We start from the raw sequence: 22,988 nt of genomic DNA on the forward strand, positions 1-22,988 counted from the left end.
TTCGTTGTATTCACGATGTCGTTCTATTTTTCACCATCTTTTTTTAGTTTTTCTCGCATTTTACCCGAGCTTAACTTCATAATCACTTAAGTCAACGAAAATTGTCATTGTCGCCAATGAACGACATCATTGCCAAAATATTCCTGAACAGAACAATTCGTTTATTCTCAAGTGAGTTATACTTTTGAGAGTTGAATGTGTAACTTTTAGATGGGGTTAGTCTGATGTTAAAAAAAGAATATAATATATATTTAATTATTTGAAGAAAGGAAAAAAAAAAAAAAATTGAAGATAATTGTGAGGGGAGCCAAAAGGGAGGGATGAAGGCACGTGGAGGCAGAAGAACAGTAATGGAAGTTTCCACCGTGGAAAGCGGCCATTGAGAGGTTGTCCACGGCGAGATGAAAGCGTCGGCATCAACGGCACAGAAGCTCCACAACAATTGAGTACAAACCCATCAGCTACAAGAAGACGAGGTTGAGAGAGACCAAATTCCGCACTTCTTCTACCAGCTGACCCTCGGGTGGTTCTCCTCCTCCTCCTCCCATGGCGCTTCCCTCTGCTTCCTCCTCCATATCCCACCTCCGTCCTTCTTCTCCGTCGCTCTCTCCTCACTCCCCTCTTCTCTCCCCCAATCACGGTCTTTCCCTTCTCGATTTCGTCGCTTTCTATGGCAGGTCCAACAGGACAAGAAGGAAATCATTCCTCTCATATTCATCCTCATCCCTGTCTAATCGGAACATTCCTCACTTCAGTTCTAGGAAGTTTTCTTCCTCGATCAAGGCTGTTCTCGATCTTCCACTCCCTGGTTCTGCTCTGGACAACTCCGATGCTCCTTCCGAACCCGTACCTCAGGTTTGTTTTTCATGTTTGCGTGGTTTCTCATCTGGATTTCCGTTTTTTAGTGAATCGCTTCAAGTATAGATGGATGCGGGATGATGGTTTCCTCATTTTGTTTATCATTACTGTTTCCTTTTGTTTTGTCTGAGGTGGTTGAAGTCTGTGGACTAAATATTGGGAAACGTCGCGGAGAACGCTTAACTGGGTCTTATTATGAGTCTCTTACGTAGTTAATGAGTTTGTAATAATAGTCATTTGTGGATCGTATTCAATTTTAAGTATCGGAGTTGAGATGATTCAATGGGGAAGATGATCAATGCATTTTTGCAGTGTGTATGTGAGGGGTGGTTTTTTGGACTGTCGGGATGTACTGTAAGGTAGCGGCTATTAGTTTGTTCTGCCTCTACATTGTATGATAATTGATGTGTGTGAGCGTGCGTGTCTCTTTTCCTCCGTGGAAAAGAAGAGAAAGTTGATTATTCTATTGAAGAGATATTTGTTTGAGTATTGGCATTGATGTCAAAAGTTATTTCTTAATGTTGCTATGGCGGACCATTGCCTGTCAAGAATTTTTGGAGTAGCATTAACTTATTTGCAAGTTTTTGTTCCACAACAATTTCTTTGTATTAGTGACTAGAAAGCCTATTTTGGTATCCATACTTGCCAAGATTGGTGCTTAGATGAAGAGGTCCGTTTAGGAAAAAGACAATAGATTATATGTGTACGATCCGGAAGGTTGAAAATTCCTAGGTCAGGGTAACATTTTGGTAGTTTTTGACAACTATATTCAGAAATAATCATAGAGGATGTGATAAATTCTTGTTGTAGAATTTGAGAATCACATGACCATCAATTCTATCAAATAATTTCATGGAACAACCGCCTGACACTGTGATACTTGGATGTCAAGAAACTTGTATGATTTTAAAATCTTAGGTAGGTAGCCCCCAAGGCGTTTGAACCCATTTTCTCAAAGTCTCTTTACCTTTTTCACATCTCCCAATGTCACTAGGCCTCAACCCATGATGGTTCATATGGTCATTAATTATATCGCTAATAAAAAGGATATTTATCTTACTTCTTTAAAGAAAAGTTCTACACCAATGTCCGATTTCAATCCAGTTCATTCGAAATGTTTTAGGACACTCAACTGGAAGACATTCTTAGGAGGAGCCCTCTTCCCCTATCCCTCAGGTTGTTCTTCCTTTGTTGGATAATATATTGTGACACTTGGGTAAAAGAGAGGTACATGAACGATAGTGATCCTGAGGTAAGGAGGTTAAGAAGTGCTTAAAAGAATTGAAAGTTTCTTCCTATACTAATAAGGCGCACTTTCCTTTTCAATGACTCAATCATAAGAACTCCATAATCAAACGTGCTTAGCTTTGAGTAATCCTATGTTGGGTGATCTTTTGGGAATTTTTTTAGGAAAAAAGGAGTGAGTACAAAGCACATTGAGAGGATAAGTAAATAACTGGTCATGTTGCAGGGGATGCAGAGAATGGTGAGGCCATCATGTGTTGAATTGTGATTCCAAATTTAGCTCTAAATCTTGGGTCAGAGGCATTACATATATTCTCCATATTTCTTACATAAAAAAGAAGTTTTAGGATAGGTTGTGATTGCAAGGAAGAATTGTTCCTTCGGGGATTGACTTTCAATGCCATTAAGTGTTTGTGGAGGTAGACTCTTTTCAGTTCTAATGGAAGGTGTGCGAAAAAAAGTGTCCCTACAACTGGCAATGAGTTTTTCTAAGCAAGCACATGAACTTCTTGATCATCTATTATTATGTCCTTGGACTTGCAATCCAAGAGTAAAGTAGTTCAAAGTTTTTAGCTTAGCTTTGGGATTTGAGGCATGTGAGAGGCTTGCTTGTATTGGGTATCAGCAGTAGGTCATGTTTCTTACAAGTGCAGTAATTCTTTGAGGCCCAAAAAATGCAAAGCGAAAGAAAGGCCAGGACTATACTTTTGAAGCACAAACTAGAGAATTGTGAATAAATTTGTCATATATGAAAAGTATTTGAACATTAACAAAGATTTTAAAATAGTTTAAGAAATCAGGATTCTTTAGAGAAAGATATTTGGACATATTTTAAATTAATAAAATTCTCCTTCCTCCCCTTTTTATTTGTTTAATTTTTAAGTCACTGTAATTGTTTTTATTAAAAAGATAGAAAAAGGTGCGAAATCATGTAGGTATTTGGGACTTGGGAAGATGTTTAATCCTTCACTTTAATCTCTGTATTCTTTGTTCAAGTTAATACTAATTTCTTATGAATTTGTTTAAGCTTTCTCAGAATGTCACACTTTTGAAAATCATTTTATGTTATGCCTTTAATCAAAGCATTTAGTTATGTCTGTAATCAGAGCATTTAGTTATACCTGTATACATGATATAATTTGGTGCTGATCAGGTTGCAAATTTGAATGACATAATATCAGAAAGAGGAGCGTGTGGAGTTGGATTTGTTGCCAACTTGGAAAACAAAGCATCCCATAAAATTATACAGGATGCTCTTACAGCACTAGGCTGTATGGAACACCGTGGTGGATGTGGAGCAGATAATGATTCTGGTGATGGTTCAGGATTAATGACTTCCATCCCATGGGATCTTTTTGATAATTGGGCCAACGAGCAGGGGATTCCTTCATTTGATAAGTTGCATGCTGGCATTGGCATGGTTTTTCTGCCCAATGATGATGGTCAATATAAAGAGGCAAAAGAAGGTGATTGTTCAATTACAATTGATCTAGTTGAACCAGATTAATTGTTTCTTTCTTTTATCGCTGTTACTATTTTAACTCAAATGTCTTGATTTACTTATTTACTTTTTGACAATTAACAAAGACTTTCGTTGAGATGCGAAAAGTTACAATCAGTCAACTTTTGTTTTAACTGTTGAACTCAGTGCTATTATTTTGAACTCTACATTTGTAAGGGTTTTGTATTTTTATCACTTTAGCTCAAAAAACAATATTTTATTTTTTTGATCACCTTATGGATAATATTTCCTACATAGCTATATCTTGGTGTAAATTGTTACTATGTTTTAAATCTTACACTTTTGTATCTCTTAATACCAATTAGAAAAGTCATTTGTCCTTTGGTTTGAGATTTCTTTCCCATCTTTTTGTAATTTCATACATCAATGAATTTTTTATCCAAAAAAATAATACATCAATGAATTTCTTTCACATCTTCATAAAAAAAGTTAGAAAATTAAAAGAAGAAATAAGAGGCGTGCTTCAGTCTTTAGTGAGGGGGCCTCGCTTCTTTGAAGTGAGGAGCTCACCTCTTGTGTTTCCGGGGGCCAGGCCTGCTCTTCCAATGAGTATATCATACTGATAATTTATTTATCCAACTTTGCTTTATGTGGACATCATTTTTAATGCACGTATAATTTGGTGACACTATTGATCCTTGTTTTGTAGTTATTGCAAGTATCTTTAGACAAGAAGGTCTTGAGGTGCTTGGTTGGAGGCCCGTTCCTGTGAATGCTTCTGTGGTTGGTATAAATGCAAAGAAGACCATGCCTAACATTGAGCAGGTATTCGTCCGAGTAGTTAAAGAAGAGAATGTGGACGACATTGAACGAGAACTTTACATTTGTAGGAAATTGATTGAAAGAGAAGCAAACTCTAAGATTTGGGGAAGTGAGCTATATTTCTGTTCTTTGTCGAATCAAACTATAGTTTACAAGGGAATGCTTCGCTCAGAGGTTCTTCGGTTATTTTACGATGACCTTCAGAATGATCTCTATAAATCCCCTTTTGCAATTTATCATCGAAGATATAGTACAAATACTAGTCCTCGATGGCCTCTTGCCCAACCAATGCGATTATTGGGTCATAATGGAGAGATCAACACAATCCAGGTAATTGTTGTTTGTTTTTTTGTTTTATTTTTTGGGGTTCTACTAATTGTCTTTAATCTTATGTTGTTAATATGTTTGTGGTATAAGTTCAGTAAATTCCTTGAAGCTAACTATGTACTGTTAATCAGGGGAACTTAAATTGGATGCAATCTCGAGAAGCCTCCTTAAAGTCATCTGTATGGCGGGGTCGTGAAAATGAAATTCGTCCGTATGGCAACTCAAGGGCATCGGATTCAGCAAATCTTGATAGTGCGGCCGAAGTAAGTCTATATACATTATTGGTGAAAATGCATATCCATGGAGATGAGCAATATTAATTGTCTTATATTTAATTTGGTTATTTGCATATTTTGAACGTATTACTTGTAAGTTTGCATGTGTATTGTTAAATAGATGCTTCAGTGATTCGACATTTGTGCCAGAGTGTCATGCCCAAAGGTCTGTATAATAAGAAATGAAGGATGCTCCAAAATTAGCAGCAACAAAATTGTACAAAATAATTTAAGAGGCCACAAATATTGAAGAATCTAACCATCGAACGATGAACAATTTCGAAGAATCAAGAGATCAAGCCCAAGAATCATGTGAATTCCCCAAGGTGGCCAAAGATAAAAGGTTACATAGATGAGCCCATTCCAAAATTTCAGCTTCATTGAGATTCCTTTGAAGACCTATATCACAAGCGGATTGTGTTGGATTGCTAATTGGAGCAACCCTTTTTAAATAAGAGTACGAATGAGAGCAATAATGGAGCAATACCTCGAAGGTGATTTTGAAAAACCCCTCAAAATAGGAGACGACCCCATACAATCAGAACTTGATGAATAATATTTAGCCATGATAAGTTGTCGTCAAGAGCATTTTCCTCATGGAGCAATGCCAAATCCATTTAGCTCCCCTAGGCCTCCTACAGGTTATTTTGCAACCAACATTTCTAACTACTGTTTCTATATCCTCCACAGAATTATTAATGCCCAGTAGTTCACTGTTCCCAAAATTGATATTCAATCTGGAGGCTAACTCAAAGACTTTGGTAAGATTAAAAAGATTATCCAAAGCAAAAGACTCCATAATAGAGAACAGTAACGTATCATTGACAAATTGTTAGTGATTTAGGCAAGAAGAAGAGGCACCAATAGGATGTGTCAAGGTTTTGTCCAAGAAGTACCATGGGAAAATAACTAAGGCAATCCGAAACAACAATAAATTGGAATGGAGAAAGTGGATCACCTTGCTTAATGCTCCTTATTGGAATGATCCACCTCTAAGCCTCCCATTTATAGTTACCAGGTAATTAACACTAGAGGTGCATGCAAGGATCATTTGTGCCATAAGGTCCCGAAACCTTTCACTCTTAGAACCACATCTGCAAAACCCCATCAACCTTATCAAAAGCCTTTTTAAGACCCAACTTGATAGCCATACCTTGCTTATGAGAGCTACGCCAATCATCAATCAACTCAATTGCCATCAAAGAAGCATCTAGAATTAGGCAATTAGTAACCCAAGTTATTGGGTAGACTTAATTATTTTGTGTAATATTGATTAAAGGTTGTCTCTTGTTCACAAAACTATTGATCAAAGGTCAGTTTTTTAGATTTTAGTATTTTATTTGGTTCTTTATGGTTTGACTTATAATGTGCATTGTATTTCTATTATTATTGGCAATTCTGTGTTTCTCTTGTAGCCTGAAAGATAAGATATCCTATGCTAGTTTATGTATTTGCTGAATTTCTGCTTAGTCTGATTCTACATCCTCCTCCTCCTTTATTTTACTAGTTGTTGTCTTCTACTTGTTTAGTTGTTAATAAGAAGTGGCCGTGCTCCTGAGGAGGCTCTCATGATCCTTGTTCCTGAGGCTTACAAGAACCATCCTACGTTGATGATCAAATATCCTGAGGTACCATTCCTTTTGACCTAAATACGTTGATGATCAAATATCCGCAATGTACCATTCCTTTTGACCTAAATACGTTGATGATCAAATATCCGCAATGTACCGTGTTCACACCTTCTTTTGCATCAAAATAGAATTCACAGGACTCACTATCCATAAAATTAAGTTTAACATGTTAAATTCCATGAGGGTTAGGCTACTTCGGTTCTTTTCTTAGGGATGGATTTCCATTTCATGGACTGCATTCTTCCCTTATATTCCTGTGTGCTTTTGTAAGAATGGGTCTGGTTTTTTTTCCCGTTGCCTTTTTGTATAATTTTAACTTACCTCTCAACTATATTTTTCACCAATCTTAATTAGTTGTGTAATTAGATTAAAATTACATTGCTGATAATTTTCTGCTGCCTTTTGAACGTTCTCTTAGGTTGTTGACTTTTATGACTATTACAAAGGTCAAATGGAGGCTTGGGACGGACCTGCTTTATTGTTGTTCAGGTAATATCTAAAAAAGGTTTCTAGTAAGTTTTTGGTTGTTATGATATGAAGAAGTGAGTTAATAAATTAAGTCTCACCTTGTAGTCTTAAGTTTTTTATTTTTCAGCATAGATGTAGAATACAAGCTTTGAGTTCAAATTGTTGCATCCCTTTCATCGCTTCTAAAGCAGATAGTCTTCATGTTGGCCTTTATCAACTAAAACGTTTAACAAAATCATCTTTTAAACTTAGTTCTCACCCTTATTTGTTTTCTATTTTGTTACTCTTCCTTTTCTTTCATTTATTTATTTACATTTTCGGATAAGGAAGAAAACCTATTTTATTAAGAGAAAGGAATATACAAACGTGACCAGAGGAGTTACTAAAAGGTCTGCAATTGATTATGGAGGCAAGGGTGTAACTAAGAACTCTTTGCAACTTGAAGGTCAAAAGTGAAGCCAACTTGGCTTTTTGGTGGCGCTCATATCTCACAGATTTCTTCTGTAATTATAGTTTTTCCGTTTTGATTGCAAATTAGAATGCCTTTTTGTGATAGTGAGATTTCTCATCTTTAAATGTTAACTTTATACATATCAATGGAAAGACTTTCTAGCTTTTCTGAAAAAACTATAGGTTCATGCTGATGTCTGATCATCGCTAATGCAATTGATATTGTGCAGTGATGGAAAAACAGTTGGTGCATGTCTTGACCGTAATGGATTGCGCCCAGCTCGGTATTGGCGCACATCAGATAATTTTGTTTATGTTGCATCTGAGGTGTGTTCTCCATCTTCTCTTTGTTTTCGTTGCACAACTTTAGATGTCAGGTTTGAAAAGTTAAAACCAATTTCAGTATGAATGTAAGTACCTTATTGTTACTTGGCCTTGATGACACCAAAATAATTAGTTTGTTTGGTAGTTGCTTCAATATTTTGTTAGGATCTCAATTGAAGTTCTTGTTATTTCGTTTATTTATTCATATTTAGTTTGTTCCTTTGTGCATGTACATCCAAATTGTGGAATCCAAACACTTTTAACCTTGTATGATGCATTTTCCTTATGAAACAGTGAGAGGAACATGTTCTTCCGAATTTTTTGAGGCACTATCGATATTCCAACTTTGTATTAACTGCCATCTTCTTTATCAGGTTGGCGTCTTACCAATGGATGAGTCTAAAGTTACAATGAAAGGCCGTCTTGGTCCAGGAATGATGATTACTGCTGATTTGCAGACTGGACAGGTTTATTTTGATTTTTTGCTGGTTTAAACTTTTGCATTCAGAGTTTAGTTACGTGGTCTTGTTTGTGAGTTGTGGCCATTATTTGTTCAGTGGTGCATGATAAGAACTGCTAGACCTAGTTATCTCGTTGGAGAGTAATTTTCATGTTTAATCTGTTGCTTTCTTAAATTACAATTATTATTATTATTTAATAAGAAAAAAGCTTCTTAAAAATGTTCAAAGGAATAAGCTGCCATAGGAAGTGAGAGGAGAAGGAAAATGACAAAAAATACGTAATGAAAGCCTCCCAATTCCAATTCATACAAATATAGCCAGGAGAATAAAGAACGAACAAATTAGAAAGAGAGTGCTATTTGGAGGCTTTGAATATTGCGAAGTCAAAATGCTCCAACCAAATGCTGGACTTGTCATAAAAAATTCTCTGGTTCCTTCCAATCCAAATGTATGAGATTTTGGACTTAACTGCATTAACCCATAATATGCGCTCATTGAAGCCTGAGAATTAAGTTTGTTATATTTTAATTTAAAAAAATATAAACTCAGGCTTCTTCACCACTGACTGAACACCAATCTTTCTCCTCCTCTACCCTCCCTCCTTTCCCCCTTCAATACAAACTTAATCTGCCTCCCGGATCTGCCAACCCCTAAAACTCGAACCCAGGAATCCGATACAGTGTGTCTTTCTCCGCAACCTAAACCTTTCTTCCTTTTCTTTTTTTTCCCTCCTATGTTTCACACTGGTCTTCAAACTTCTCTCTATGACTTTCTTTTCCCTAATTTTCGAACTTCTCTCTCTCAGAATTTTTTCCCCATCTTAAAAAGCAACTCATACATGGCAATCATATAAGGTCTAGCTAAGTTTTCAGTTTCATTTCTCAAACAAATTACGAGTCTAAGTTGCACTCTAAGGAATTCCACCCCAAATAATAACCAATGAAGAATAATTTTTGAACTCCTTTGAAAGACTACATGAAGAACCAACGATACATTTTATCAAATCATATCTATCTTCTCACGAAGATATTTTTCATTTAAAATTCTATTGTTTCTTTCACCTCAAACTTCCAAAGTAGTGCTTTTATTGAACTGATGTCAATTTGCAGGTCTTTGAGAATACAGAAGTTAAAAAACGTGTTGCTTTGTCATATCCATATGGAAAGTGGATCAAGGAAAATATGCGCTCATTGAAGCCTGAGAATTTCCTTGCATCAACACTATTGGATACTGATAAGTTGCTGAGAAGCCAGCAGTAAGTTTCTTTTCAATGTCTCTTTGATGTTTTCAGACAGATTATTCAGCATGTCCTGTTCATAAAATCTGTAAAGAAAAACTTTATTCAGATCCTATTACTGGAATCTAGATGAACTATGTGGTTTTTTAATAATTCTCCAATAGTTCAACTTTGGCTATTAGTGTGGAAATGTGCGGGTTGTTAAGCATGCCTCTCTACAGGGCATAGTTTGGGCAATTGACCACATTTAGATCTTGGCCTTTCTTTTGGGGTAATCCTTCTTCTGTGTAATTGGTAGCTTGTCATTGATTAGATTTGTTAGATAGGATTTGTTTAGGGTTTGATTTGTCTCCTCTGGTTGGGCTATCTTGCAGGCCCATATCTAGGAGTCTTACGAACTCACTAACATTAGTTGTTGACTAACTCATGCAACTATTATCTAGTTGTTAGTAATGGAATGAATAACTAAGTACAAAATGATTCATATATTGGGTACAAAATGGGGTAAAGAATATAAAGATTAAACTATAAATAGGATTTCAAATGATTTGAATTTCTGTTTCTTTGTTTTACAAAACCTTCCTTTCTATTGACATTCTATCATATCATTCAGTTTCCTTTAAAAGTTAAAAAAAAATTTGCAATTTCTTTTGAACAATTTTTTTTGGTCCCTTACCTTAGCTTGGGCCTGAATACTAACGATAGTCTTACCGTAGCTTGGGGTTTATCAATAAATTTCCTTCAAAAATTAAAAAAGAAAAAGAAAAAAAAGAAGCAATTTCATTTGAACAATCTTTCTTTGGTTGTCCACTAAAAGTCAACACAAATAATCCCCAACTTCCCTAACGTCAAACAAGGTTCTTTCTAAAGGAACAGAAGAATGTATGGAGAGTACACGGTTCATTGGGCCTATTGGACAATAGGTTCACAATATAAGTTTTTTTTGGTCATCGAGCCATTGAATACTTCAGTTTAGTGAAATGGAGTACTTTTAGGAAAGTGATTCACTGATTCTGGATATTTTCTAATATCTCTTTTTCCTTTTAAGTTTCAATTGTGTGCTTTTTGAGTGTGCAGAAATAGTTTGGTTTCTAAAGATGTTATGGTTGCTTTTTCATTGTAAGAGTTTATTGAGGTTCTAGTTCTTTTAGGTATCAACTTATTACTTGCGTTTGTCTGTTAGAATAGGACAATTGGAATAAAAACTCTACATAGAGGGAGGTTTGGAGGAAACTAAATCTACAATTAATGTCGTATCTTTTCTTACTTTTTGTAGTTCTTGTTGCTCCTTTTCATGCACATCTTTGTATGGTTTAGAGTTTCAGAGTTCATCCAGAAGTTCAGAGTTCTTAGAGTCCTTTATAACTTTGTCACCTTTCCAATTTTGTATGGTTTGGGTGGAGTGGGGGGTTCTTATAGAAGTTAGACTGGTTTCAATCTTTAGCTTTGGTAATAACTTGATATACTTGTGATTTGTTGCATAAAGGTATAATTTATTCTCTTGTTATACTATAGTCAGGTTCCACATTATTGCACCGTTTTTATTGCTTTTTCACTCCTCTTGGAGTTTATATCCTTAAACATTAGTCTCTTTTCATTTCCTTGATGAAAAGTTTTGTTTCTTGTTATTAAAAGAAAAAGTCAGGTTCCACATTATTTCAAGACTTTTTCCTTCACATGTTGAGATACTTCGCTATTTTTAGTTGTTCTAATTAATTCAAATTGTTGCATCAGGGCATTTGGCTACTCCAGTGAGGATGTCCAAATGATTATCGAGAGTATGGCTGCTCAAGGAAAGGAACCTACGTTCTGCATGGGAGATGATACTCCTCTGGCAATATTGTCTCAGAAGCCACACATGCTCTATGATTATTTTAAGCAACGGTTTGCACAGGTTCACTGGAAGTTTCCTTTTCCCGATTATTGAAATACTTGTTAATGTCCTTCAATCTGTTGTGGGCTGTACCTTAGTGCATGTTTTCTTGTTATTCTTACTTATCATGTCCAAACATTATCATACGGCAGCTTGCAGCTGATGGCTTGGCCAACCACAAAATTATGGAACCATGAAAAATTATAATTGATATTGTTGTCATGCTTGCTGGTTGGTCAATGCTCTCTATTTAAAGAAATTGAGTCAAAACAGCGTGGATGCTAACATAACATACATGAACACAGCTTCATTTCATCTTTTTTAAAAAATAAGACCCAATTTAATTGTATGTGATGTTCACATTTCTGTTTACTTGCTTGTTCTTCACTCTTTTTTTTTTCTTCTTTTTATTAATTTTAACTTTATGCAATTAAGTTTTATAACTAAATTGTTCTTTTATATCTTTTTACTTCTTAACAGACATGAACAAAAATTTGAAACCTTAATTATTTACTTGTACTCGATGTGGTTCCTAGACATGGCTTTATTCTGAAATCCAAAAACAAAAGGCATGCTCTAGATGAGTTTGATACATATCAGATGTTTGTTTGCGCATGTTTGTGTTGTGTATGTTTACAATGACATTTATCATAATATAGTGTTACTTGTCGTAGAACAACGTTGTTGAGAGGAAATCTGAAAATGGCTTCTCTAGTAGTTTCATCTACCATTGACATGATAAAATTTGCAGTCAATGTCAACTGGCACCATCATTTTCTTCTCCTTTCAACTTATAACAAAAGCAAATTAAACTGTCCATCTGCTCTGATTTCCGTTTCCTCTATGTTGCCTGACTTCATTTTATTTAAAGCTCTTGAATATATATATATATATATATATATATAAACATTTTATGCCCCTGCCTGTTTCTCCAAATTTTTTGTGCTTATGGTTTTACTAATTATTAGTACTTCTCTAATGCAATAAATTCACTATGTTGTACTTTTAGGTGACAAATCCAGCAATTGATCCTCTCAGAGAAGGACTAGTCATGTCTCTTGAAGTCAATATTGGAAAGCGAAGAAATATATTAGACATAGGACCCGAGAATGCTTCACAGGTTGCCAAGCCTTCTTTTTTCATTCTTTCTAGTAATTTTATATTTTATAGGTATCGGAGAGTTCTTACAATTGAATCTTTGTTTGTGTTTTCTGATTGCCGACTGAATATCATCGACCAGGTAACTTTGTCTAGTCCTGTTTTAAATGAAGGAGAGCTTGAATCATTGCTAAAGGATCCACACTTGAAGGCCCAAGTATTGCCGACATTTTTTGACATACGTAAGGGGGTTGATGGTTCTCTGGGAAAAATTTTAAACAGACTTTGTGATGCTGCTGATGAGGCTGTTCGTAATGGTTCTCAACTGCTTGTTCTATCTGATCGTTCTGAAGAGCTTGTAAGATCCATTCTGGTTTTTATTTGTATCTGGAAGACTTTGTTGATATAATTTCCGACATTAGAAATAGAAATAAAAATAACGCACTTGAACCTAATATATAATTTGTGAGAAGAACCTGAAATTTTATTGATAAATTGAAATAGAAAAAAGGGTGGGACCTTCCAACCACCGAAGGTGGATTACAAAAAACTATAATGCACACGAGCTATTGAAGTAAGCTAATCTTTTCAATTTTTCTGTGATTCTGGCTTCTGTGTACTTGATATACTTGTGCAAGGAACAAAAAAATTAATATGCATTGCTAATGTTGTGCTTAATTCTTTTTTGACATGCTTAATATATTTGTTTGTCATGTTCATTTAGTGCTAAAATTTTTCTGCACTAGGTCCTTTCTTTTTCTGCCTTATTTATAATTATTATTCGTCGTCATCATCATCGTTGAAGGCCTTTTCCTTATTTGATGCTGTACCCATCTTCTAGGAAGCAACTCGCCCAGCTATTCCAATTCTTCTTGCTGTTGGGGCTGTTCATCAGCATCTTATTCAAAATGGCTTGCGAATGTCAGCTACTATAGTAGCAGATACTGCTCAGTGCTTCAGTACTCATCAGTTTGCTTGTTTAATTGGATATGGTGCAAGGTAATTTTCATTCACTGGAGTTTTTTAGATCCCTTAATATATTATGTTTCCTTTTAAGGTGATGGAATCTATTGCATTTAGGATTGAATTAGGTGTAGGAGGCAGACTAAATGGTTTTGAAAAATAATGTGCATCAGTCAACGAGAACGAACTGTCTTTGGTTTTAATTACTAATCAGATCATTGGTGAGTACTCAAGTATGATGAAAAGGGGGATTGTATTTAACTCTGGATAAGCCCATGGTCAAGTGAAACATAGAAAATATCAGAGAGGAGATAGAAAAGAAGTTAGAAAAAGTTAGAAGTAAGATGTTGAATGCTAGGAATAGAGAGAAAACATGAGAGAGAAGAAAAGTTGTTGAGACAAGAAGTGTAAAGAGGTAAAACTGTAGAATGAAGGAACCAAAAGAGAAGAAGAAAAGTTGTGGAAGAAGAGGTATAAAAGGGGAAAAGACGAAATTAGAAGAAAGAGAAGATGAAGTTGAAAATTTATAGTGGACAAGCCCATGGTCAAGTGGATTTTGACATTCCTAGACCATATATCAAGTTGTAGTTGTAAAGGATTCGTTAATTGGATTTTGATGGGATACTGGATGTTAAATTTTCTTTATCTATCTGGCTTCCTTTTTTACATTATGATAGGCTTGAGGGTAAACAATTGCAGGATTTTATGCGTGTGTTGCTACATTTAGTTTTGTAATGTGTTTCTGGCAATTTGATACGTAGATAAACTTCCAAATTGGTGTTTGGTGGTTTGTCCAATGGAGAAAGGGGAGTGGGTGGTTTCTCATCTTCAATATGATGATGTTAAAGTTTTCTTCCGCTTGCGAGAGCAGAGGACAGGAAACTTAGTAACAAAGACACGAGCAAGAGCTGTGAGAGAGATCTGTAGTTAGCAAAATGAAAAAAAAAAAAAAAAAAAAAAAAAAAAAAAAAAAAAAAAAAAAAAAAAAAAAAAAAAAAANAAAAATAGAAAATAGGTTCCAAATATAGAACTCACTTGAAAGCTATACAACACGGCAAGAAGCTATACAAAGGCTTCAAACATAGGCTCCAAATAGTTAACAAAATTAAGGTATCTTATACATGCCAATAGTTGTAGTCCTAAGCAAAGTTTTGCAATTAGTCGAGCTTGGTAATTTTTTATAGCCATCTCCTTTTTAGAACTTAATATATTTAAAATGTTTGGTTCCATCATTAGCGTGGGCACGGAAAAACTTCTTATATTTCATTCTTGCATTGAGGTGTTGCAACTAATATAAACCGAGGTGTGATTTTCCTTCACATAGTGATCAATATGGTTCATGTATTAGGTATCTGGGGCTGGATGCTAGATATTGATTAAAATATTAACGATGCTATTAGGACATATATTATAGGATGCTAGAGGCGTACTAGTCAAAGCGTTCTAGTCATTAATACACCATGTTGAGGTTAGATGAACAAATGGTGGGATTAATTTTGGGAGAAAACTAAGCCTTTCAATTAGCTAGTACTAGTTTATTTTATATTTGATATTACAAAAGATATCTGGAAGGAGATTTGTACGTGGAGATAGTTAAGGAGATTATTTGAACTAGTTTGAAGGTCATATGATAATCTGGACCAGGTGAACATTGTTGGCTTATATCTTGGCGAGAAATCTTGAGTAGTTTCGTTCTCTTCGTTTATGCTTAGTCATATTAATTAAAATATAAATATTTCTTATCTTGTAAATAATTAATTTGAATAGAATTATTTCTTTAATAGTTTTGGCATAAATTGGTTCATGAGTAAATATGCAGCATATTACAACCTAAAATCATCTTTTCAGTGCCATATGCCCATACCTGGCTCTGGAAACCTGTCGGCATTGGCGCCTTAGTAACAAGACTGTTAATATGATGCGGAATGGAAAGATGCCTACTGTAACAATTGAGCAGGCTCAAAAGAACTTTTGCAAGGTTTGGGCCTTTGTATTTCAAGACATTTTTAAATGGGTTGAACTATTATGTTTTAATCGAATCCTTGAGTTACTTTAGATTTTATGACTCTTTGTTGAAATGCTGTCTTTGGAACTGAACGGTGTTGTGTTGTGCTTTGGATGCATATCCAACTCAGGCAGTGAAGTCTGGTCTTCTCAAAATTCTTTCCAAAATGGGCATTTCTTTACTATCAAGGTATGCTAGTTGTCCTTTCCCATTTTCCGTCTGTTTCCAAGTTGTTTCCTTCTTTTTCCCGGTAACCCTATGAAGTTTTTGACAACTTTTCTTGTTTTCTGTTCTTAGCTATTGCGGGGCACAAATATTTGAGATCTATGGATTAGGAAATGAGGTTGTAGATTTTGCATTTCGTGGGAGCATATCAAAAATTGGTGGATTGACGTTTGATGAGGTAAGTAGTACTGTGTGAGGTTAACCCATAATTTTCTTATGTATCTGGAAGGAATTCGTCAGGGTAGGGTAGCCCTTGAAATGCTGATCCAGAACTTCAACTTTTTGCTCATATTTATATATTTACATTTTATACGCAGTAGCAATGAGTGTCTATTGGTTGTTGGAACACTTATAGCTTGAGTCAGTATGACTGGCATTATTGAACTTTAATTTAGAGTTTCAAGTTTTCTGTGTCTCTTTCATTCTACTAAAAGATTTTTCAATGCCTTGCTGCAGTTGGCCAGGGAGACTTTGTCTTTCTGGGTGAAGGCATTTTCTGAGGATACAGCCAAGAGACTAGAAAATTTTGGATTTATACAATTCAGACCAGGAGGTATGTGTTAAAGGTCAAACTTGACAGAACTGTAATCGACATTTGTATATTGGGTGCAGATCAATTTCATGTTATTAGTGCCTTGTGTACTTTCTTCATATAATAATGATACCTAGTTGATAGACAACTTAAATAGTTGTTGGAGTGCTTTTCATCGTTATGCTTAAAAGTCAATTCCAAGTTCAACGATTATTCCTTTTCTTTTCTCTTGTGTGTTGACACATGGTTATAGCTCTTTTTGGTTGCGTGGAGGAAAAGAAATGTTCTTAAAAATCGTCTTTTGTGTGATAAAGGAGAGTATCATGGAAACAACCCTGAGATGTCAAAATTGCTCCATAAAGCAGTGCGCCAGAAAAATGAAAGTGCTTATGCAGTATATCAGCAGCATTTGGCCAATCGGCCTGTGAATGTAAGTGCTGAAGCCATATTTTAACCTTTTCTTTCAAGATTTTAACGTAAGTTTCTGAGATTAAAGAAGTTCTATGTTGAAGTTAACTGGATTTCTAATTTTCTTCTCCTTGAATCATATAGGTTCTTCGTGATCTTCTGGAGTTCAAAAGTGATCGTGCTCCAATTCCTGTTGGAAAGGTTGAACCAGCTGCATCTATCGTTAAACGCTTTTGCACTGGTGGAATGTCACTTGGAGCTATTTCAAGGGAAACTCATGAAGCGATTGCAATTGCAATGAACAGAATTGGTGGTAAATCCAATTCGGGAGAAGGTGGTGAGGTAGTTCATTATCCTTTTACAGCAGTGTTTCATAAAAGTTGCTGTATTATTATCTACTCTTTTAGCTGCATTAAAACCATAGGGAAAGTACTTCCAGACATGCTGACATGCCCAATATTGTTATTATTCAGGATCCCATTCGTTGGAGACCTCTAGCAGATGTTGTTGATGGGTATTCCCCAACACTGCCACATCTTAAAGGTCTTCAGAATGGCGATACCGCTACTAGTGCCATTAAGCAGGTAACACCTCTAAACTCCTCCCTTTTCATTCAATAATTTGTATCAAAACCTTGATTGTGTAATATTTTTCTGACCTTAATTAATACTATTCATTTAATGCTGTATCTATTGTGTTGAGCTCGAGGATATTATTATTTATATTTTACTTTGTATGTTTTATTGTCAGGTGTAGCAGTTTTGTTTTAGTTAATACCGGTTAGTTAAGTTGTTAGTTGAGGGTCGGTTATTTACATCGGTTCTGTATGTTTTTGGGCCTTGGTTTTAGCCTATAAATACTTGGCTGCTCTGTATTTTGAGGGTTAATCTGAAATTGAATAAAATTATCCATTTGTTCTACACCATGGCCTAATCTTGTAGCTCTCTAGTAAAGAACATGAATGTACACTTTTATCCTATGTTGAGGTACCTAGTCAATGTGCAGTTGAAAATTGTTGGATTGTCAGTAAGGAAATTTAGCTGCACTTTCTTTCTAAAATGTGGTTTATTTTATCTTCTTCAGGTTGCTTCTGGACGTTTTGGTGTCACTCCAACATTCTTGGCCAATGCTGATCAATTAGAAATCAAAATTGCACAAGGTGCAAAGCCTGGAGAAGGTGGCCAATTACCTGGAAAGAAAGTTAGTGCTTACATTGCAAGGTTGAGAAATTCAAAACCTGGTGTTCCACTTATATCTCCACCTCCACATCATGACATTTATTCTATAGAGGATCTTGCACAGTTGATCTTTGACCTTCATCAGGTAGTTCTTTGCGGCTTGCTCAATTTAGTCATTTATATTTAGTTAGTGATGAGATGCGCCTGGAATTCTGATGAAAACCATCGTCCATTTCACCAACAAAAAAAAAAAAAAAAAAAAAAANAAGGCTAAGGTATCGGTAAAGCTTGTTGCTGAAGCTGGAATTGGAACGGTGGCTTCTGGGGTTGCTAAGGGTAATGCTGATATTATACAGGTATCTATATTTCAAATTTCCATCAATTTATGGAGCAGTCTGTAATTTATGTTCTACAGTATAACTGATGTTCTATACAAGTTGGCTGGTCTCAATCTCTCTACATTTGGTAGTGTTATAGTTTTTGTTTCCAGAGTTATAATAGTATAGAGCATTTCGTTTTATAATTCAGAACATTGATGACTTGTGCATGCTAGACTTGAAGCATTGATTATTTTGAGAACTAAATTGAAACCGTTCAGAATTTCCCTGTGTTTTGTCTACTAAAGTGCACTTTTCTTTTTGAAAGCTTAACCCCTTCCCCTCGGGTTGCATTGCTATAGAAAACACAAGCTGACAATTTTCTTCTCATTTTGTCAAGCTGCAGGCAGGAAAGATATATTAATTTGAAGAATAGGAAAAGAAGAATGCTAGTTGATTAATTCTCTTAGTAGTTTGAATCTTTGAATAATGGTTATGGCCTGCAATACCATAAAATATATTGTCAATATCATATCTTTTCAAATGAGCGTATGTACTTCTATCATCTTCCAACTCCTTTTAATTTAAAGCTTGCAAGCATTAAATTTGTAATCGGCAGAATAGGGAAAGATGAACGTGGATGATATTCAGGCCTAATTCTCTTATTAGTTCTGAATTTTTAGTATTTCAGTCCATTCATTTGGTTGATTTTATCTGATATGCCTTACAGATATCCGGGCATGATGGTGGAACAGGAGCTAGTCCTATAAGTTCCATTAAGCATGCTGGTGGCCCTTGGGAACTTGGACTGACAGAAACACATCAGGTTCTATTCATTATCTTATTTGTAATCATTACTTTGTTCTTTTTGAAGACATGGTTTGTGATCATTGAATGATAATATACAGACCCTTATTGAAAATGGACTTAGAGAAAGGGTCATTCTTAGAGTCGATGGTGGCTTTAAAAGTGGAGTTGATGTCTTAATGGCCGCAGCAATGGGTGCGGATGAATATGGTTTTGGTTCAGTTGCCATGATTGCTACTGGTTGTGTGATGGCCCGCATATGCCACACTAACAACTGCCCAGTTGGTGTTGCTAGTCAGGTAATGAATACGGAGTTTCAGAACTTAGATGCTGTGAAAACTGTGTGAAGTGGCTTGTAAGAGCTAATTTTATTGTGGACGTTGAAACCATTCATATAGTTGCGGCTTAACCTCATGTTCATATTTGTATGTATTTGATATGTGACCGGCAGCTGCTATTTCGTTCTTTTTTCAGAGAGAGGAGCTACGTGCACGTTTTCCTGGTGTACCTGGCGATCTTGTCAACTATTTTCTTTATGTTGCTGAGGAGGTTATTTCTCTTCCTGCCACTGTAGTTTTACATTTGTTTATAATTTCACTTGGTCATCTTTATAGATCTTAATCTTGGAAGCTTCCTCGTTTCATTTTGGTAATTTTATCTTGCTCAGTTTTTGTTTCTATGGTGAGTAATCGAATTTTTATTGTTTGTTTCAGGTAAGGGGTACACTGGCGCAGCTGGGATATGAAAAGTTGGATGATATAATTGGAAGAACAGAATTATTAAGACCCCGAGATATCTCTTTGATGAAGACACAACATCTCGAACTTGATTATATACTTTCTGTATGTATTTATATGAAACCATTTGAACTTTTGATTTTGCATACTGGGTGGTTTATAGGATTATATCACTATGCAGTTATGTCCTTGATTATTGGTGTTCTTATATAACCATCTTAAACTTATTTCTAGAATGTTGGATTACCAAAATGGAGCAGTACTGAAATCCGCAGTCAAGATGTTCACACAAATGGTCCTATTCTTGATGATATCCTACTTTCAGACCATCAGGTATGAATGAAGATGATAAATGATCCTCATGTGAAAATGTAGTAGTCTGTGAGTTTTGTTCGCCATTTGTTCTATTTGCAACCACTTTTACTTCGTACGAACCTGTGAAAAGTGAAATGATATTAGCTGGACTTATTTGACCATGTCCTGATTTTTTCTTTTTTTTTTTTTATGTTCCAATTTATGTACCCAGATATTAGATGCAATTCAGAGTGAGAAAGTTGTACAAAAGACAGTGAAGATATACAATGTTGATCGCGCTGTTTGTGGGCGTGTAGCAGGGGTGATTGCAAAGAAATATGGCGACACTGGTTTTGCCGGCCAACTGAACATTACGTATGATGCAAATTTTGAAAACTTTTACTAATGTCACGAGAAGTAAATTGGAAGCATAGCCATATGTTGGTGAACACTATTTTCTTTCATGTATTCAGGTTCACAGGTAGCGCTGGACAATCATTTGCGTGCTTTCTTACACCTGGAATGAACATTCGGCTCATAGGAGAGGCCAATGATTATGTGGGAAAGGTACTTCAAATATTATTATACTGAAAGAGTTGGTGTCTCAAGTAGAGATGAAGCAACTTGATTCACGACCCCATGTTTGTCATGTAATGTTTTGAACTATTGGAGGAAGAGAAAACTATTTCCTTTACAATAAGTAGTCAAAAGCCTCTGCCTTTAAGATTGTTCATAGGTCATAGGATAATTTTAATGACATTCCAGGTTCTCATGAAAATATCTTGTGTGTTTTCCTAGTTAAGAATATCTAAGATGGATACCCAGTTCGGACATGAATCTCATTGCCCATCTTTGTGTTGTGATTTTATGCATGAATGTTATATAGTTTCTTACTTCATTTATATCTGCAAGGGTATGGCGGGGGGTGAATTAGTCGTAACTCCAACCGAGAATACCGGTTTTGTTCCTGAGGAAGCAGCCATAGTGGGGAATACATGTCTGTATGGAGCAACTGGCGGTCAAGTTTTTGTTAGAGGAAAAGCCGGGGAGAGGTTTGCTGTTAGAAATTCACTTGCTGAGGCAGTGGTTGAAGGAACTGGTGACCATTGCTGTGAGTACATGACCGGTGGTTGTGTTGTTGTACTTGGCAAGTATGTAATTTCCTTTTATCCAAGTTATCAGTCAGTATATTTGGTTGGTATCACAGAAAACTATGTTGACCATTTTTTTGCATCCAACTTATTCAGAGTGGGAAGAAATGTAGCTGCTGGAATGACCGGAGGCTTAGCTTATATTCTTGACGAGGATGATACGCTTATTCCTAAGGTTTGTACGCCTCGTTCTAGCCAATCTTCACCTCTAATTGCTAACCTTGTGTTTATGTTAAAATAATATGAATTATGTGGATAATTCATGTGAAATATGAGCAGGTTAACAAAGAAATAGTAAAAATTCAGAGAGTAACGGCGCCTGTGGGGCAGATGCAGCTGAAGAGCCTCATTGAGGCCCATGTTGTAAGTATTTTCCAATTCATAACTCCATTTGAAGATGGAACCATTGATTCCATTTGAACGAACTGAGATATGTACTGCTTCTGATAAATAGGAAAAAACTGGTAGCAGCAAAGGCTCCGCCATCCTGAGCGAGTGGGAAACTTATTTACCACTCTTCTGGCAACTGGTTCCACCTAGTGAGGAAGACACCCCAGAGGCTAGTGCTGAGTACGTGAGAACAGCCACCGGAGAAGTGACCTTTCTGTCTGCATAAACAGTCCCAAAACAACCGTTGCTGTGATCATCTGATTTATTTGCCATGCTGCAACTCTACGACTTCTGGGATATGAATGGGAATTCTTGATACGAAAAACGCTCGCATAACTCGGCGGTGAAGGCTATCACTTGGTGGTGAAGGAGCCCTGATCTACACCACCATTCAGCAAGTAAGCCTTCTCTCGTATCGACCTCTCTGTAAATATCAATTGCAGCATAAGAAAGAACTATATGTAGATTTCATGTAGTTCATTAGGTTTCCCAATTCTTGTCAAAGCAAAGCATCTGTTAATACTGTGATTAAAAATAAGCTTAGTCTTGGCTTGCTATTGTTGGCCATTGTTCTATTTCTGCTTTCTTGCATTTCAGGTTTCAAGAACTCTCTGAACAATGTCATTTCTTATTATAAACTACTTCTGAATGCTTTTATTTTGAACTGAAATTAGTTGGGTCCCTTTTGAAATTGAAGTGGGATTGTAATCTTAGCAAAGAATCAAAGGAAACGTGGGTCACTTGGTTGACTAAATCACAGTGGTTTAGTGGAAGTGTGCTTTTCTTAGCTTTTAATCTTAAATTATGAGAGCTTTCACCAAATTGGTGAATCTCTTGGTGCTGCCTCCACTTCAGTTTTTTTTTTTGTCTCCTGGTTCATGCACATCCCTGTCTTCTGCCTTCCATATCTCTAACTATGAGTAAATTTTTGTATCTAGGTTCTCTTTCGGCTTTCCTTTAAAATTTTAAAATATGTATATTAGGGAGAAGTTTTTCCTACCTATATTAGGGAGAAGTTTTTCCTACCTATATTAGGGAGAAGTTTTTCCTACCTCCCTCAATTCATCCCCCTTCGAAACCCAGCATCCTAGCTGGCACATCGGCTGTCTCCCCCCTTTGGGGTTCAGCCTCTTTGCTAACCCATTGTTTGGTGTTTGACTCTAATACTATTTGTAACAGTTCAAGCCTATTGGTAGTAGATATTGTCCTTTTTTGGCTTTCCTTTCCGATCTTTCTCTCAAGATTTCTCAAGATTTTAAAATGAGCATGCTAGAGAGGTTTTCACATCTTTATAAAAAAATGTTCCGTTCTCTCCCAACCGAAGTAGGATTTCACAATTTTAGATTTAGTTTGCCTACTATGATTGATAATTCTATTTCAAGATCAAAAGCAATATATGTTTTTGCTCCTCATTCAATGAATTAATCAAGGAGCCTAGCTTAACCAAGCC

The 22,988-nt window shown here is 35.9% G+C and overlaps 1 protein-coding gene across 1 annotated transcript; it reads left to right on the forward strand.

The window, feature by feature from the left end:
- Positions 1-294: 294 nt before the first annotated feature.
- On the forward strand, positions 295-22,292 carry LOC111789977 (ferredoxin-dependent glutamate synthase, chloroplastic-like). The gene is made up of 33 exons (XM_023670723.1): positions 295-855; positions 3,257-3,569; positions 4,275-4,717; positions 4,846-4,977; positions 6,519-6,617; positions 7,039-7,109; positions 7,769-7,865; positions 8,237-8,329; positions 9,433-9,578; positions 11,295-11,454; positions 12,443-12,553; positions 12,674-12,889; positions 13,373-13,530; positions 15,343-15,472; positions 15,630-15,688; positions 15,797-15,902; positions 16,181-16,277; positions 16,571-16,686; positions 16,809-17,006; positions 17,138-17,248; positions 17,748-17,990; positions 18,112-18,198; positions 18,890-18,985; positions 19,068-19,265; positions 19,441-19,515; positions 19,680-19,808; positions 19,938-20,036; positions 20,230-20,372; positions 20,471-20,564; positions 20,910-21,148; positions 21,245-21,323; positions 21,428-21,511; positions 21,603-22,292. The coding sequence occupies exons 1-33, from the start codon at positions 547-549 to the stop codon at positions 21,762-21,764; spliced, it is 4,893 nt and encodes a 1,630-aa protein (XP_023526491.1). The 5' UTR covers positions 295-546; the 3' UTR covers positions 21,765-22,292.
- Positions 22,293-22,988: the final 696 nt, after the last annotated feature.

The sequence above is a fragment of the Cucurbita pepo genome, chromosome LG03, assembly GCF_002806865.2.
Source record: "Cucurbita pepo subsp. pepo cultivar mu-cu-16 chromosome LG03, ASM280686v2, whole genome shotgun sequence".
NCBI lineage: Eukaryota > Viridiplantae > Streptophyta > Magnoliopsida > Cucurbitales > Cucurbitaceae > Cucurbita > Cucurbita pepo.